Genomic DNA, 18,592 nt, shown 5'->3' with positions numbered 1-18,592 from the left:
GGTGGCCGGGGAGAGGTTAATGGGAGAAAAACAAACAAAGAATGGCTTACCTGCTCTAAATAAATAAAAAGTGCTGTTTTCTCTCTAGAGTTGAAAAAAAAAAAGTAGGGAGAAAAAAAAGAGGGTGCCTGTATTTCTAGCAGATTCCCATGTCCATGGTGGATGAAATCTCAGCTGATTTTTACAGCCAGATAATATGAGCTCCTCTTCCTGACTGATACTGTGGGCTGGGGTGATGGCATAGAATTGAGGCCTCTTGCTCCTTAGAGGGGACCTTTGCAACTGAGATCCCTCCAGATTTTCAACTGATGCATGTCAATGTGGGGTCAGCCCATTGCATGTCTGTACCCTTCCTACCAATCTCAATGTGACTTATTCTATAAATCCTTGTTATAAGACTTCTGTTCAGCTAGTCTTCTTTTGATACTTTATGTTGATTGTTCTATAATTTACTTGTAATTCTGGTTTAGTCCTGGGAGCAGGTGAGTATAACTTCCACCTACTCTGCCACTATGTCGATTGTCTAAAAATATTTTTCAGTACATTCATAATAGTTTTTTTGGTTTGTGCTTAAGGGGAAAAGCTGTCTAGGCATTGTAATTGATGTTTACCAACACAAAACTTAGGATATAAATTTCCCAGTTATTTGACCATGGAAGAAGATAGGAATATAATGGATAATTGATAACTTTGAGAGAACTAGGTAGAAAATCGTGTCTGGAGTTCTGTATGTGGTGAAACCATAGGATAGTGGCTCAGGATGGAACCTTTGAGATGAGTCATTCCAATTCCCTCCTCTCTTCTTGTGTATTCTAGATATTTCTATTTCATCTACCAGCCCTCATAGTTTTCTGGTTCAGACTGTGCTGAGGCTAAAGTGCCTCTGGTTCTAACATTCCCAGAGGATACTTGGAAGTCATGTGGGATGTGGAGCAATTCCTTGTTGTGTGGGACTGCCCCACATATCTTAGGGGTCTGGCAGCTTTGGCTCTAGTCTACCAGATGCTAGCAGGCACCCTCAGCCTCTGAGCCAATCACAGATAGTCTCCAAATTTTCTAAATTTCTAGGGGTGTACCCCCCCCCCCTTGAGAAATGCCAGTCTGCATGATGGATTACTAAAATTATGTGTTAGGAGAGTATTAACATAGGTACATGTTCATGATCTATTTATACATGGGGAAAAATGTAGTTACATTATGGTATTTGATTCCATTTTTTAAAAATAATCCTAATCTGAGGATATTTTTATTGACTTTAGGGGGAGAGGAAGAGGAGAGGAGAGATGGAGAGAATGGGAGAGGGAAGGGGAGAGGAGGAGAGGGGAAGGGAACACATCCATCGGCTGTCCCTATATGTACCATGACCAGGAATTGAACCCACAACCTTTTGGTGCATGAGATGACACTCCAACCAACTGAGCCACCCAGCTGGGGTGTGATTCTATTTTTGCTTACTATATAATTATGTACAGAGACACAAATCAACATTTTATTGGTGGTTGTGATTCTATTTTTGCTTACTATATAATTATGTACAGAAACATATATTGGAGAGACACAAATCAACATTTTATTGGTGGTTAACTTTCAGGTGGGATGACAGTGGGTGATTTAAAAAGATTCTTTTTGATTTCCAAAATTTCCCCCATTGAGCCCATATTAAGTTTGTAAATTAAGAAATTATTTAGCAGTAAAAAAATAGTATACTATTCAGGCTATGGAACCCTAATATATTTGTTAAAATCTCTGTAATCATATGATGTAATTTTATTTTCTGGGTTTTTGTTTTTTGAACTATTATCTCAATTTGAGGTAAACAGGAGTGTTAGGAGAGAATGGGTTTATTTTTAATTTTTGTTATCTGAAGGAAACAAGGCATTTTCAGTGGTACCTGTGGCTTTTATGGTTTGAATCAGTTGGGATCAGAAAGCAAATATTAAAGGTGACTTTTATAGGGTCAGATGATGCTTAAAACCAGAACTTCTGTCCTAGATACCTCTTCTTTGTTTGAGTGTTTTATTCTGTGGATTTGCCTCTCTGATCATTAATCCTCCCTTGCCCCTCAGATAGACACTGACCCCGGTTTTATTGATCTTGTGCCAAGACCATATTAGTAAGGACAGCTTTGTGTTGAAGCATGTATAGCACTTGTTGTTTGCTTCTAAATAAATAATAATGGGAATCCTGACATATGTGCTCTGGGAATAGCAGGCACAGAGGTGCTGCTTGTTCAGGACACAGACCAAGGTCTGTCAGGCTGGAGTATACTGCACTGTGGAGAGAATGTGTGTCAGAAAGGTCAGCAGTGGCCGGGCTGCACAGGGCCTGGTAGCCAGGGTGTGGATTTCGGATTTTAAGTTCAAAGAGAAGCCATTGGAGGTTTTAATGGGAATGGCATGCTCAGATTACATATTTAAAAGACCACTTTAAGTATCGTGTGTTGTGGGGAGACATCTTGCAGGCGAAAGCATCCCCCTTGTGGGAGGAGATGGTGGCAATGAAGGAGGCAGGAATGTGACAGGTGAAGATAGATGACTCATGACTTTTCCCTTTTGGGAAAGAAGGAAAACTTTTACGAGGAACACATAGCATTTAGGCTTAATATTAATGCCTACCCAAGTCCTCTGTGCTTTTTTAAAGTTCTCTTGTTTGTTGAGCTATCCTGATTTATGACTTTAAAAGTTAGTGTTGGGAGGCCGAGTGTCAGATGCAATATCACAGTGCCCAGTGCCATAAGTCTTTAATATTCATCAAATATTCATGTCAATCAAGTTAGCCACCCCCCCCAATTACTTGTGAACCCTTATACCCTCCACTGTGTCTGCACCTGAACCAATTCTTCATTTGTGTTATCGCTGCAACTGCACCTGAACTAATTCTTCATTTGTGTGTTATTTTTTTCTCTGTCCCTGACTGTAAACTCCGGAGAGACAGGGATTATGTCTACTTAGTTACATTGCTCACTTTCTTACAGACAATAGAGCCTCATAGGAGGCCTTGGGTACAGGGAGGTGACCCCAGGAAGCAGGAACACAGGAGGAGGAAGAGCTGACAGCAGGTAACTGAACACTCAAGCAGGAACACAGGAGGAGGAAGAGCTGACAGCAGGTGTGTAACTGAACACTTCCGGTGACTGGAATTAGTGCTCTGAGGCCTCTCTCAGGAACTTTGTAGAAAGTTCTCAGATGTATCCCTCTGAAAATTGGGGGCTGCAGTGTTTATCCATACATTCCTCCTTCTGTTGCCCCTGGGGGAGGTAGCTCTCCCACACTTCCTGGTGGAGGGAGCCAGCTCTGCCTCACAAAATCCTTGAGGTTGAAAGTGAAGAGACTTGGCAGGTGCTTGAGAGGGATAATGTGAGTGAGCAGAATTGTCCGCAGAGCTGCAGCACCTGCTACGACCACTGGGCCTCCTGGGCTCAGCCCTGCCTGGCACAGGGAGCAGGTGTCTAATAATCACTTATTAAATGAATGCAGTAAATGAGATGATATGAGCAAAGTGCTTTTATTTCCTGCTTAGCAGGCCAGGTGCTGCTATCATTATTATTGATCAAAAAGTATTATTAGGATCTCAGCTCCCACTGAATTCTCTGTCCTTGACATCCCTTCCCAAACTCTGCCTTCCTGGTTCACGGGGTATTTTGAACTATACATATGTCTCCTCCTCCTCCTTCCCTCTGCCGATTCTGACGCTGGCCTCGTTGTCTGACGCACTAGCTCACCCATCCTCTGGGCATTGGAGTGGTTCTGACTGTTTCTGGGCTCCGTTCCCAGCCCACCAAGGTGAGGAGTGGTATTTATTTCAATGCAGCTGGGCTGCTTTGTGTTTGGAGTTTCTCATAGTGTCCCCAAGGACACAGCACTTTCCTCTTCTGAAATGTGTCCCCTGAAAGGCCAGGCCAGAAACACCCAGGTTACTCTGTCCTCACAGAAGTCCCTCACCTGTGTTTTTTAGCCATTGGTCCCTTCCCAGGTTGTTGTACCTAGACCAGTGATGGCGAACCTTTTGAGCTCGGCGTGTCAGCATTTTGAAAAACCCTAACTTAACTCTGGTGCCCTGTCACATATAGAAATTTTTTGATATTTGAAACCATAGTAAAACAAAGATTTATATTTTTGATATTTATTTTATATATTTAAATGCCATTTAACAAAGAAAAATCAACCAAAAAAATGAGTTCGCGTGTCACCTCTGACACGCGTATCATAGGTTCGCCATCAGTGACCTAGACCTTTGGGCTAATATTTCCCAATTAGGAATCTCCTGGGACGCTTGTTAAATATATGTTACCAGACTACTCCTCTGGAAACTGTTTCAGTGAGTGTGGGGCCTAGGAATCTGTTTTTAATAAAACAGGTTGATTCTAATCTTCAGAGAAGTATAAGGTGGGAGGTGACGGTGGGGCTTGGGCTCTAGCTACTGGGAGGGCTTGTATTAAGGATCAGTGTTCTGCCTCTGGCCAAGACACCCAAGTCCCCTCTAAGGGAGTTCATTGACCTGTACAAGTACATGCATTGAGTTGGAAAGTCAGTTCGTGAACATTTATTGACTTCTAGTTCTGTTTTCTGCTAGTGGTCTCTTTGAGAGTTATTTTAAACTCTGTGCCTTGGTTTCTTTATTTTTGAAGCTGGCTGCCCAATATTTAATCTCATTCCTTTAGCATAGAAATTTGGGGGAAAACCAGTAAAAGAATGCCTTTAATACAGCTTAAACTCTCTAGAGAAATAAACTTTATATTTACTGGCATTGAGGATTGTTATTGTTACTAATAATATTACTGGAATTAATTGGCCTCTTGTCTGTGTCTGCATATAGAGCTATTGTTTGTTCATAAAGAATGTTTTGCTCAGAGGGTTGTCCTCTTGGGATATACCTTTTGTTTTCAAAAGAGTTTCAGGAAACCATAGTCATACAGCCTCCTGACAGTCATCCGGGTATACATTAGTGTTTCCTGTGTTGCTTTCTAATGCAGACTTTCTAATATAGAGGCTCAATTTACGATAGTAGATTATCTAGAACTCTTATAATGTGGTTCACGGGAGGCACTGTCTGGCTTTCAGGTTCTGACTCTATGACGCACGCTGAAAAGTGAGTTGGATACTCTCCTCTTACTCTTTCTGCCCAGGTTTTCTAAGTGTGGGTTGGAAAGACACTTGGTAATCCTCAGCAGGTCTCCTTGTGGAAGAAATGCATCTACTTGTAGGAATGAGAGCCATCCCTCCTGTCAGTCCTGTTGGCATGCTACACTTGGAGGAGGGAGCATGAGTTTTATCATGATCATTGTACATATTCAGGCATATATCAGAATTGGTAGCTGCCCACATGTGAGTTCCTACTATGTGCCAGATACAAGGATTAGCCCTAGAATAAATGTTAAGCAAGACTCATACGAGACAAGTCAAATAAACGATTATACAAATACATATTTAGAGACTAAGACATGGCACACAGCAGATGTAGAGGATCAGAATACAGTAAGACATATAAAAGGGAAACCTGGTTGGCTGATAGGTATCTAAGGGATGAATGGGGTCATTAGGAGGGAAAGTGGAGAGGGGAGAGCATTGAGGGCACAGGACGAGCATATACAAAGGCCTGAGGTGGAAAGGGGCACGGTGTGTCCACAGAACTGAAGGAATGCAGTGTAGCGGGAGCACAGAGAGGGAGACTGATGGGAACTGAGGTTGAAGATGTGAACAAATGCTAAACCTTCAGGATGTCATCATTTACTTTAAGAATTTTAGTCTTTATTGTAAGTGCAGTACAGAAAGGTAGTGGCATGGTTGTTGTATGGGATGATGTGGGGAGGGTAGAGAAGTAGGGAGACACAGGGAGGCAGTCCAGAGGATAGATGATGGTGGCTTGGCCTAAGGTGGTGGGGAGAGGACAGATGCAAAGGTTATTTGGGATAAGAAATTAAAGGACTTGGTAATAAATTGACTCTTGGGTTTGAGGGAGAGGAAAGTGTTAGATAACTCAGATGTCTTCCACAAGCAGTTGGGGAAGCCTTTCACCGACTTAGGGAACACTCTCATCTGCCGACTTAATTATGGATAGTTGAAATGTTGCTATAAATCAAAAATCCTATGCTGAATACTGCTTCTTCACAAATTATCACATCTGTGGTTTGACATTATTCTTAGGCCAAGAAAAATGTTTCCATGCTTTGTGCGTTGTGCTATTTTGAATTCCAGTCCACCTCCTGGGGGAAGGCCACTGCAGGCTGACCCTGCAGGCTGGCTCAGCACATGCTTTAGGGCTCTAGCAATGTGGGAACACCGAAGGTTTTTAGAAAAGTTGCACCTCAATCAGCTAGCCATAACTTTGCAGTCACAGAATCCAGCAAGAAGCTCTTTTAATATCAGCAAACAATTCAGTTTTGTGTTTCTCTGCTGAGAAGTGCTTTTATTTTGAATTACATCATGGTGCTGGCAGCAGTGATGTGGTGGCACAGTGGGACAGCAGTGGGGTGGTGATGGGGATAGTGATGGTGGGGTGATAATGGTGGTGATAACAATAATGGTGGTGATGGTGGAGTTGTTTGAAGGCATTGCATTCTGATCAGTACGGAGAGCCATAATTGGGCTCTGAGGAGTCCACGCTGCATTTCCCATTGCCGGACTTTGGGCTGGGTGCAGGGATGTATTGAAGTTGGCAGAGACCTCTGACTGCCCTACTCACCATTGCCCTCTCCAGAAGCATGCATTTGATAGAGACATATTTGATCTATTTTCGTTGGATGTATTGAAGTTGGCAGAGACCTCTGACTGCCCTATTCACCATAGCCCTCTCCAGAAGCATGCATTTGATAGAGATGTATTTGATCTATTTTCGTTGTTTTGGGCAAAGGGAGGAAAGAGAATTGGAGGGAGTTGAAACACTGTGATCCAGTTTTGAGCTGAGGCCAGCTTCTAGCCAGGATTGTAAATGGCCCAGGCAGTATCTTTAAAGATCTTAAAAGAAAGGAATTTGAGATACCTAGCTACTGTTTCAGTTCGCTTGTTGTTGCTGAACTTCTCCAGTGAGAAGCTTTTGTTTCTGTTTCCTCTTCTGCCATGACCTTTGTCTTTTCCATACTCTCTTATTTCTACATGGAGATTTTCTAGCATGTGAGCTTGGACAGTCCTTCTGTGCGTGCTGTTCTACTTGTCTTTCCTTCTTTTTCTCCACATTAGCATCTGGTGCACCAAAGATCACTGGTTTATTTTTTGGGGTTCTTTCTCCTTCTACAAGAATATACATTCCATGAGGATAGAAACTTTTTTTTTATTCGCTGTTTTATTCCCGACACCTTCAGTGGTACCTGGCACAGAGTTAGGGGTATTATAAGCCTAATCTCATATAGTTACCATGAGGATGAAACAAAATAAGATAGGTAAACTGCCTGGCAGTCCCAGCCTGGCTTGGTGAGGGCTGGTGAATTGTTCGGTTCTTCTTGACACTCTTCTTTCCCGTAACTTCTTTCTCTTCAGCATTTAGAGTGCCATCCTGTTTAGCTTTTTACCTCCTTAGTGATGTGTCCATTTTCTTCATGGCTCTTCTTTCTTCTGTCCCATAACTGGCCACTTTCAGAAACCTGGTTAGTGGTCCTGAGGAAGGATGTCCCAGCTTTTATCTCTTTCAGTGTATTCATTCATAGGCTTCCATTACGGTTACTAATAAAATGTATACTTATCATTATTATGGTATTTTCTATATGATTGTAGAATGCACGTGTTACTTTAATGTAGCTAACAGTGGTAACAAACATTATTCATGAACTGTCCTTCCCACGATGAATTGCCCCATGAGTAGTTGTTATTATTTTCACTTTACAGATGAGGAAAATGAGGCTTAGAGATGTTAATATCTTGCCCGTGGGTACACATCCCTCCTAAGTGGTAGATGGAGAAGTCATTCTGAGATCTGGTTCTTCTGTTTCTTCATTTATCCATCCATCCATCCGAAAGACCATGTGGCAGTCACGATGCTGAGCTCTGGCCACACAATAGGGAAAAACCGATGTAGAACCTGTGATTGCTCATCGCTGTGACGGTCACCACTCTCACTCTGCTCAACACACTGTAGAGCGCCCCATCCTAGGGTGAGCCTTGGTTAGGTATTTTCAATTCCCTATTTTAGCCTCACCTCAAGCTTTGAATATCTAAATATAAACTCATGAATTACCTGTCTTTATGCCTGCTCCTCACCAAAATTACATGCTTTCATATCTCCATTAGGGAAACCACATGTCATTTGTCTTGTCACACAGGCTCAAGACTTTGGAATAATTTTGATTACTCAGTTTCTTGTACTTTATAGTTTGAATCCACACCCAGGATGTCTTGATTATTTTATCTTTGGAAATTTATCTCTGACCTGTCTCTACCTCTTCAGTTCCTCTCCACCATTCAAACACCAGCTCCTATGTGCTGATCCCTGATTTACTGAAATAGCATCAAGGCTGAATGTTAGTTTTGTGCTCTGCTTAAGATTCCACTAATCGTAAGACTCCTAAGGCATAAATGCAGCTTACCGATTATTAGTCCTCAACAATGTACCAGGCACTTAGGAGATACTCCAATGATTAATAAATTAAAGCACCTTTTATACTTAGACCACAATTCTCAAGCTTGATCTGGAGGTTATGAGAATTTTTTTGGAAGATCATGTGAGTATATTACTTGTAGGCTAGTCTGTGCATCTCAACAATGAATAGTATATTTTAATTTTATTTATTTTTAAGCTTCATCCAAGGACATGCTTAGAGAGGGGAAGCAAGAGAAATAGAGAGTGAGAGAAAAAACATTGATCTGAGAGAGAGAAACATCAATCCGTTACCAGCAACCCAGGTATGTGTCTTGATCAGGAATCAAACCGGCAACCTTTCATTGCACAGGATGATGCAAAACTAACTGAACCACTCTGGCCAAGCCATACTATATTTTTAAAACCAAGTCTATATCTGCTTTCTCCCATTAATGTTCACTATTTGTGCATTTATTTTACCATCTGTTGGCACCAAAGACCTAGAGAAATTTCTGCTTGAAAACATAAATATTGCCCAGCCAGCATGACTCAGTGGTTGAGCATCAACCTATGAACCAGGAAGTCACCATTCGATTCCTGGTCAGGGCATATGCCCAGGTTGCGGGCTCCATCCCCAGTGTGGGGTGTGCAGGAGGCAGCTGATTGATGGTTTTCATCATTGATGTTTCCATCTCCCTCTCCCTCCTCTCTGAAAACCATAAAAATAAATTTAAAAAAAACAAATATTGTTTTCATTAAAGAACAACACTTCATTTTTCTGGTGCTACCATAATTTATAGAAACACAATTTGAGAACCACTGTAAATTACAAAGAAATTATGGGCCATGCAGCGTTTTAGATATTACAGGGTAGAATAAGTTAATCCCTATCCCTAGGAGAGTTTCTCCCATTTTTCAGGAAAGACTGCTTTGTATTTTCTGAAGCCCTGAAATCACTGTGTTTGTGGCTCAGAGACTTGATGGGCATAGGATGGGTGTGCCAGTGGTCTTCTTCCTTACGTCCTCACTTTTCTCACTTGATCACTGTCTCTCCGAGCTCCTGGTTGGAACCCTTAGCCTTCTACCACACTCGGGAGGGACGTACTGGCTTGTGCAGACATGGGAGACATCAGCATGACCTTTACAATTTTGTTTGACCATCTCTTTACCTTTCTCATTAGAAATAAATTGTTTGCACAGTTAGCAATGCCTGTGGACTGAAAGAACCCTGCATTCTTAAGACTATTTCAAGGTGAAGCTCGTGGCATTTCTAAATGTGCATCCTGACTTTTAGAAATTATTTAGAGGACATGTATGCTTTCTTCAGGCAGAACAACAACAACTGTAAATAATTATGTCCCCAAATAAATCTTTTTATAAATGACTTAACACTGAGTAAATCTTTCATTCATTAAGATAGCAGACTTTTTAATGTGGATAATAACTGTCATTTACTAAGGTTATTATATAATAGTCTGCAAACTGCTGCAGAAAAACTTGAATGTTATATAATAGATGCCATTGGACCATAGTATTTGATGAATCATGAGTTGGAGTTGAGCATCTACCAGTTGCGGAGTTTGGTGTTTTATTTTTAAACTAAAAAAAGAACCCAAAACCCAAACAAACAAAAAAAATCCCACAAAAACAATAGAGTAGATTTGCCTGTTTCAAGTTCTTTTTCTTCTATTGTTAACTCTGTAGTGGCAAAAGCCAGCTTCACCATATTACCCAGCAATTGCTATATCATTTATTGTGATAGCTGAGAGGCCGAAATTTCCAAAAGCTGTTTGCAGTGAACAAAATGTGTCATTTTGTAACAACTGTATCAGATCACATTCCATGCTGAGAAGAGTCCCTCTATGACAGTGGTTCTCAACTTTGGCTGCACATTAGAATCACCTGGGAATCTTTTTAAAATCCTGATTTCTGGGCCTCATCCACTGGAAATTCGGTTTTTTTGTTATGGGGTGGGGCCACAACATTAGTAACAAAGAAACAGAATTTCTGGAGGTTGAGGCCCAGAAATCAGGATTTTAAAAAGATTCCCAGGTGATTCTAATGTGCAGCCAAGGTTGAGAACCACTGCTCTATGAAGATCTGCGGGAAGAGCCTTCTGGGACAGCAAGGGTGAAGGTTTGAACAGGGAACCAGCGTTATGTGTTAAAGAAACAGGAGGCCAGAGAGGCTGGAGTATAGGGGACAAGGATGAGCATGATAGGAGGTGGAGCCAGGGAGGCTGGCAGGATTCAAACACTGTAATGTGTTGCAGACCATTATAAGGAGTCTGGAATTTTTTCTATGGGCAGTGGGGTACCACTGAAGATTTCTAACGGGTATGACAGATCTGTAGCCGCCAACTTTAAATGTGCCCTGTTGAAAGGTTTCTTTTAAATTGAAATAATTCTTCCTTGTATTTTATAGAATAGACCAGAGGGCTGCCATTTTGCCAAAGGATGCTTTTGAAACTCAGCGGGACTTAAATGAGGTAGGTGCAATCATTGTTGGTTGCAGAAATATGAATTAGCCAATTATGAAAGCTCTTACTCTTTTTCCTAAGCCTAGGAATTCTCTCTGATAAAAACTTTTAAGTATTTTTGCTCTTAAGTGAACTCGTTTCCTTTGTCCTTCTTTGGGTAATGTTATTCCTTGCTCTGGAGCAGACACATTTAAAATATTATTTGTAGGGCTGCTCACTATGTCTTGGATCTGAACCAAGTCCAGCAGACATTTCATTACACTCTTTTCAACTTTGCTTCAGGATTGGATAGCCATGGCTCTGACAATTACATTTGTAAAATTTTTCTCTTAATTTGATTTCATATCTCTCTTTATTCTAACAGCTTTTGCGGTCTCAAATATAATCATGCTTGCTATTTATCCATGGAACATGAGTTAGTGTGGTGCTTGCAACACGGCCTTAGTGTGTTTTGAGACAATGAAGCCATCTTTTCCAACCCAAATGGTTTCCCACCAAACTGGACATCGCAGTGTTAATAAGCTTGTTCTAGATTTTCTTTGAAATGTATAATTTAATTCTTCTGTTGGAAATCAGTGTATTAAAAGTGGGATCTCTGTTATGAATGCCTTGGCTTAGGACATTGGTGTGTAATACTGCCTAGTTGTTCTTGTCCTCATTGTATAATTAAGGAGCAGTGGGTGGTATATCTGATTAGGATCATAACAAAAATAATGAAAAGACTTGATGTTCAGATGCCAGGAAGAGAAATGATGGGCTTCAGGCAAATTTTTTATTTGTCATTTAAAGATGCATCTCTCTTCCCCTTCCAAAGAGGAAAAAAGTAATGGACTGACTTTACGTGATATTTTTAAACTATAGAACTTAGCTGAAATGAATAGCTAAAGGTAAACCAGCTGCCTGATTGAATCAAGTTAAATAAATTACTAAAGTTGTGGAAATCTCCTAAAGATAACAATACAGAACACTGCTTGTTATTTCTTTGTGCCTGGAGACAGCCTTCAAATTCCACAATCTCATTCATGGTAGCAATAGTGGGAAAGAATTTAAGAATTTAAGAGAAAAGAGGCAAGAATCTGAATCAGTGAACACAGCTTTTTGCCCCACTGTGAACAAGCAAAGTGCTGGTTGTAAAGAAATGATGCTTTGCTTTGACACAAATGACTAGAAAAATGAGGTGGTTGTAAGAGTCAACTTGTGATAGGTTCCCATTATTTGGGAGAAACTGGTTTGTGAGCTGGAAACCCATGAGATCACTTGATAATTGCAAAAAGCGCTATTTGAAAATAGGCTTTTCTGTATTGCTTCACTATTGTATTTGCAAATTACATGGTATGTGCCAGCTCATTGCTCTGGCATTCCATGGGTACAAGAATGCTAAATGGAGACATGCAGCCAAAGGAGCAGTCAGTGCCATGTTTTAAATGTGCACTCTTCCATGGAAAAGGGGTGATGCTGATCCAGACAGATCGATAACAGTGAGTGTGTGCTCAGAGTGGCTTTGTTCCAATCGGGGTAAATTGTGTGTGCAGGCCCTCATCTTTTCATGAAGTTTCTGTTGTGACTGAAATTTGGGGACAGGAGGATACCTTAGAAAAGCTTGTGGAAGGCATCATGAGTGGGCCCAGACTAGCCGTGGGCAAACTATGGCCCGCCGGCCCGTTTGAAATGAATAAAACTAAAAAAAAAAAAAAAGACCGTACCCTTTTATGTAATGATGTTTACTTTGAATTTATATTAGTTCACACAAACACTCCATCCATGCTTTTGTTCCGGCCCTCCGGTCCAGTTTAAGAACCCATTGTGGCCCTCGAGTCAAAAAGTTTGCCCACCCCTGGTCCAGACCATGTATTCAGACTTATTGATGGAGACCTCCTATACAGTAGAAATATATTTAACTGCATCTTTCCTACCATTTCCCAAACTTACGGTTCTTTTATGAAAGAGCCCCATAATAACATTTCTTTAGGCAACCGAGTCCTAAAGGATACAGGTGGGAAACATGCTTTAATATTTTTAATGGAAATAGAAAAGACATAGAAGTGTGTATACTGTAAGTCACAGCTGGATGAATTCTCACAAAGTACATAACAAGTCCCTAGATCAGTGATGGCGAACCTATGACACGCATGTCAGAGGTGACATGCAAACTCATTTTTTTGGTTGATTTTTCTTTGTTAAATGGCATTTAAATATATAAAATAAATATCAAAAATATAAGTCTTTGTTTTACTATGGTAGCAAATATCAAAAAATTTCTATATGTGACACAGCACCAGAGTTAAGTTAAGGTTTTTCAAAATGCTGACATGCCGAGCTCAAAAGGTTCGCCATCACTGCCCTAGATCAAGAAATAGAACATACAGTGGGGCCTTGACTTACGAGTGTCCCGACTAAGGAGTTTTTCGAGATACGAGCCTTCTCTCGGCCAATTTTTTGCTTTGAGTTGCGAGCTAAAATTCGGGTTACGGGCCAGCTTCAGATACCCCACCGCTAGTTGGCGCAGTGAACGTCACAGTGAACGCCACATCAGCCCAGCATCACGTTTCTCACTAGTTCACTTTATGATTTGACATACGAGTAATTTGAGTTACGAGCTCCGTCACGGAATGAATTAAACTCGTAAGTCAAGGCCCCACTGTATTAGCATCCCAGACAGCCCTTTGTAGTTCCTTCCATTCACTACTCTCCTATCAGGATAACTGCTCTTCCCACTGACATAGGTTTGTTTTGTTTATTTTTGAGCTTTTTAGAAACAGACTCTGTGTACTCTTTTGTGTCTGGTTTCATTTACTCAGTATTAAGTTTGTGAGAATTGTAAGTGTTTGGCATGTACTTTTAGCTTTTGTTCTCCTTGTTGTAACCCCTTGTATGGTTGTTTCCAATTTTTGACAGTTATGATCAGTTGTTACTGATTGTAGTTTTTTGTTTTTTTTTCATTAACTGTTTCTTGGTCTCCTTGCACAGCTGACTTTTTATTGGAGTATTCCTTCCATCTCTAAATGGAAATGTAAGGTAGAATTATTTTTTATGTTAGCTCTCTTCATTGTTCTTTATTTCTTTACTCCCACCCACAGACTTCCATTTCTCTAAAAGCAACCCACCAGTTCCATATTTGCTCTCCTCTCCGCTCCAACTTGCAAGTCTAAAGCCAAAAGAGTTTCTTGAGCCTCTCATGAAGCATGGTCCCAAAATATTTTCCAGACCCTAAATAATAATGATTTGAAATCCTACATATGTGCCTTATATTTTCCCAAAATTTCACTCTGTATTTCACTTCTACCTTCTGAATAATAGATAGAGCTCAGCTTAGTTTGGTTCCAGAGGTCTCCTATACCCACTAAGATTGATTAACCCCAAGGTCTCCTATACCCACTAAGGTTGATTCATGGTGTAGCATATCTACATATGAGCATCTGACTTTGTCTGTGTCCCCCATATTTCCCCAGTGAACTAAAAAACTCACTTCTTGTTTTTACTTGGCTTATGTATAGATTTGATTTCTGCCAGTCTCATGTTTCTTCTGCTAGTCTCAAGCTCCCAGTTTTTGACCTTGGGTACCTTAATAGAACTTGTGTCTCTATTTGATGAGTTTTGGTATCTTTGGGACTATGCTGTAGGAGTTGGTTTCTGAAAAACTGCCATTGACCTGAGCTGTCAGACTCTGCCTCTGAGGTATCAGGAGATTTTATTTGTGGTGTCTCCTATATCCTGATTGAAAAATATTCTAGACTTGAGATCTGTCAATGTCTCATCCACCTTAATCCTTGGTTTTAGTTATTTCCCCAAGTCCATGTAATTAATAAGCATTCGATAGATCAAAAAGTTATTGAAGGACAAAATGAAAGAAAAACATTGTTTTCCCTTTCCACATCCTAATAGATTCCATTCCTAGTTTCAGTTCCAAATAAGAAAAATAACAGATGTATAAAGAAAATTAATGGATCTTCCATATCCTGAGAAAACTTGTCTCAAAGTACTTTTTTTCCACCTCCCAGACTGCATTTCATAAAGCAGCATTATCAGCTCCTTTAGTTTTTCATTTATAAAATTGGGGCAGGAAGTTTTGAATTTCAGTTTGAACAATTATTGAACCCATCACCCCCATTTCCCCATTGCTTATAGAATTTAGTCATAGGTTTCCATCAGGGATGGAATGAGGTGAGTTGTCCCAGGGTTACTCTGGGATAAGGCCTCCTCAAGGGCAGGCACCTGAGGCCAGTTTTGGGGAGTGAATACTAAATAGTACTATAAAAGTGACACATGTGCTTGACATGCTTATCAATCTTATGAGAGGGGGCGGGGGGAGCATGTGATCTTAGGTGAAGAATTGAAGCTGACTGAGGTCCTGAAACAGTAGAGTCCTCCTAAGAAACAGACTGAAACTTTGGATCAATTTGGACCTTCTGTCTAGTACTGCCATTATACTTGCCCAACTCTTCTGTCATCATCCTACAGAAGGAAATGGGCACCTTAAAAAAATGTCCATGACTTATGTGCTCAGGAATAATATTTTATTTTCTTAACTGATAGATATTTTGAAGGTATTCTGCACTTAACCTTTGTATAAAGAAAGTTTCTGCTGTGTGAATAAGAGTTTGTTTCCATTCACATTTTACCTGGAATTTTAACGAACCTAGAGGTAAGGTCAGCCACAAGGCAGCTGGCCCTAAAAGACAAATGTGGTTTTGGTTGCCCTTCTATGGATTTCTTCTTTCCTTTCCTTTTGAGGCTTGCTGGCTATGAAACTGTCTTATGCTGACATAGACCAATCTACAGTTTATTCTCTCTAGGCCTAAGGAGTCAGTTTATAAATATATTTTAAAAAGTTTGCAATGGCTTAATAAGTTTACCTAAGAGAGGTATGTCAAGCACAGTGAAGCAGATACTCAACTTTGTAATGGGAAAATAAACAAAAGCTACACCAGTCTTTTGCTTAGAATAAGTCTAGCTCTAATGTGAGGATTTCAAAGTAGCTAAGTGTTAAGGGGTAATTGAGGGAAATACTTTTTTTTTTGTTTTTGTTTGTTTGTTTTGTTTTGTGTGTGTGTGTGTGCGCCCCCAGAATCAAACTATGGAGATGTATGGTTCCCACTAACTAACAAAGACTCTAAGTGGAATGATTAATCATTAGAACAGAGAAATCTAGAACTTTACCATAATTAAGAGGATAGAATAAGTTTACTTTCAGAGTTGATAGGAAGAGAGAGAATGGATAGAGGTTGTTCTTAGAAGGTTTGAGATCCTGGAAGTTTATGTCAACCTGCTGAAATGGCCAGCCATAATTAAGTGGAAATGGTGTTATAATTGAAGGGACTGAGGAATTATGGGGCCAGATATTAGCATGTTTATCAGCCTGATGTTGAAGTAACTGAATATAGAAAGGGCCACTGATGGAGAGGAAGAAACCAACCTAAATGGAAGTCACTGCATCATATGCATCCAGGTCATGGGATAGGAGAAGAAGACATTGCCTTTTATAGGGGAGAAGAAATTGATGGACTTAGCAGTGAGAGTCAAAAGGGTAATGCTAACCCATCCTTCCCACCCGGCTACCACCTTTCTAACTCTGTGAGGTGGGGAGTAGGAAAATGAAATGGTTGCTGAAGTTGGAGAAAATTCTAGTTCCATTGCTCCCTCAAGAGAAAAGTTGGCATAGAAACACCATTTCCCTTGGTAACCAGTTAAACCAACAAATGCTCAATAATGACCTAACATCAATAACAAGTTAAACGTTTAATTTTTTAATCATGGTTCTTATTCTATGAAGTGGACATCTGTTTTTATTTAGGTGACTATGGAAGAGATTATTTATCTAAAATCAATATGAAAAATTTATTTTCCTTCACATGCTACTGTTACCCCTTATTTTTTGAAATATGCTGGTCAAAATAGCTCAACATTAGCCTTAACATTAAAAAATACCTTCCTCTTTAAAGTTTATGAAGAATCCTTTAAAATTTAATTTTATTAAAAATAGACCAATTTACATATTTCTAGTGCCCCCTTTTGAGCCTATATGCATGTATCTATGTGTGTCTCCATGTGAAGGATTTGATTGTCTTTTTATTACCAGGCATGGTTTTAGCATATATTTTGGCATCAGGCCATATCACATTTCAAGATGATACTTGCTGTTTGGTTCAAGAATGTGTTTCTCCCTAAAAATTTTTTTAATTTCTTTTTTGAGGGGGGAAAAAAAAGAAGTTCCAGGAAAAGCTATTTTTAGTCCTTTGATAGTCCTGAGTATGCTGAAAGGCATTGTTTTTATAGACTAGGCAGCTGTATTTTTCTATTGAAATGCAAACCCAGGCTATATGGTTGGGCCTTAGTTTAGGATTGATTGAGGATTCTTTTTTTCCCTGCATCAGGGAATTTTTTCCCTTGGGACTGAAAGTGAAGTCACCCTGGCTTTAATAAATGACAGGATATTGTTGATTCACACAGCTGAAACGTTAGGATTGGAATAGGTTCCATGCATGGCTAGATCCAGGGATTAAAGACTTGTATAGATGCCATCTCTTGACTCTGCCTCCCTATATGGACTTTATCCTTAGGTCAACCTCTCTCTAGGGACACATTATTCTTACAGCTGGTAATTCCAGTGTGTATAAGTTTTCTATCACTGTAACAAATTACCAAAAAAGTTTAGAAGCTACAAACACCCATTTATCAGTTCACAGTAATATAGGTCATAAACTTGGGCAGACTCCATTGCAGTCTTTGTTCAAGGTCGCACAAGACTAAAATTAAGGCATTGGCTGCAATGGACTGATATCTGGAGGTTTGGGAGAAGAATCCATGTCCAAGCCCGTTCATGTTGTTGCCTGAATGTATTTCCTTGAAGTTGTAGGAGTGTGATCCCCATTTCCTCGTTGGTCGTCAGCTGGAGGCGTCTCTCAGCTTCTAGAGCAGTGATGGCAAACCTATGACACGTGTGTCAGAGGTGACATGCAAACTCATTTTTTTGGTTGATTTTTCTTTGTTAAATGGCATTTAAATATATAAAATAAATATCAAAAATATAAGTCTTTGTTTTACTATGGTTGCAAATATCAAAAAATTTCTATATGTGACACGGCACCAAAGTTAAGTTAGGGTTTTTCAAAATGCTGACACGCCGAACTCAAAAGGTTCGCCATCACTGTTCTAGAGGTTGCCCATATTCTTCCTCACATGGATCCTTTCGCCTTTGGGCCAGCAACACCAAATCCTTCAGTGCTCTGAATCTCTCAGATGATGTCTAGTTTCCACCAACTGGAAGGAGCTCTCTGCTTTTAAAGGGTTTACCTGATTGGGTCAGGCCCACCCAAATTCTCTGTATCTTTGGTCAATTGAGTTAAAGCTTCAACTATATCTGCAAAATCCCTTCATGGCAGCACCTACTAATGTTTGATTGAATACCTGGGTATAGGTATCTTGGGGGATATCTTTAGGATTCTGCCTACTCTACAGTGGAAGTCCTTCTTTTTATCTTTGAAAAGTTCCATAGATAAGTCTCATTTTCCTGGCTTGGGGAATGTAGCCCTTTTTTGACCCAGTCACCATGACCTTGGGGTTTGGCTAGATTGGCTAGACATAGACCACACTTCCCATTTTAGTTCT

At 40.2% G+C, this 18,592-nt stretch overlaps 1 protein-coding gene across 4 annotated transcripts in view; it reads left to right on the top strand.

The window, feature by feature from the left end:
- The window catches only part of FAM13C (family with sequence similarity 13, member C), a 129,241-nt gene that overhangs the window by 61,000 nt on the left and 49,649 nt on the right, over nucleotides 1-18,592 (top strand). For all 4 annotated transcript variants that reach the window (XM_005865105.2, XM_005865107.2, XM_014538712.1 and 1 more), the window contains one exon: nucleotides 10,933-10,996. In XM_005865105.2, coding sequence (XP_005865167.1) covers nucleotides 10,933-10,996 — 64 coding nt within the window. The remainder of the gene's footprint in view (nucleotides 1-10,932; nucleotides 10,997-18,592) is intronic.

This window comes from Myotis brandtii, unplaced genomic scaffold (genome assembly GCF_000412655.1).
Source record: "Myotis brandtii unplaced genomic scaffold, ASM41265v1 scaffold196, whole genome shotgun sequence".
Taxonomy (NCBI): Eukaryota; Metazoa; Chordata; class Mammalia; order Chiroptera; family Vespertilionidae; genus Myotis; species Myotis brandtii.
Note: the sequence above shows the minus strand (reverse complement) of the source record. Positions and strands in the feature narration are given on the sequence as shown.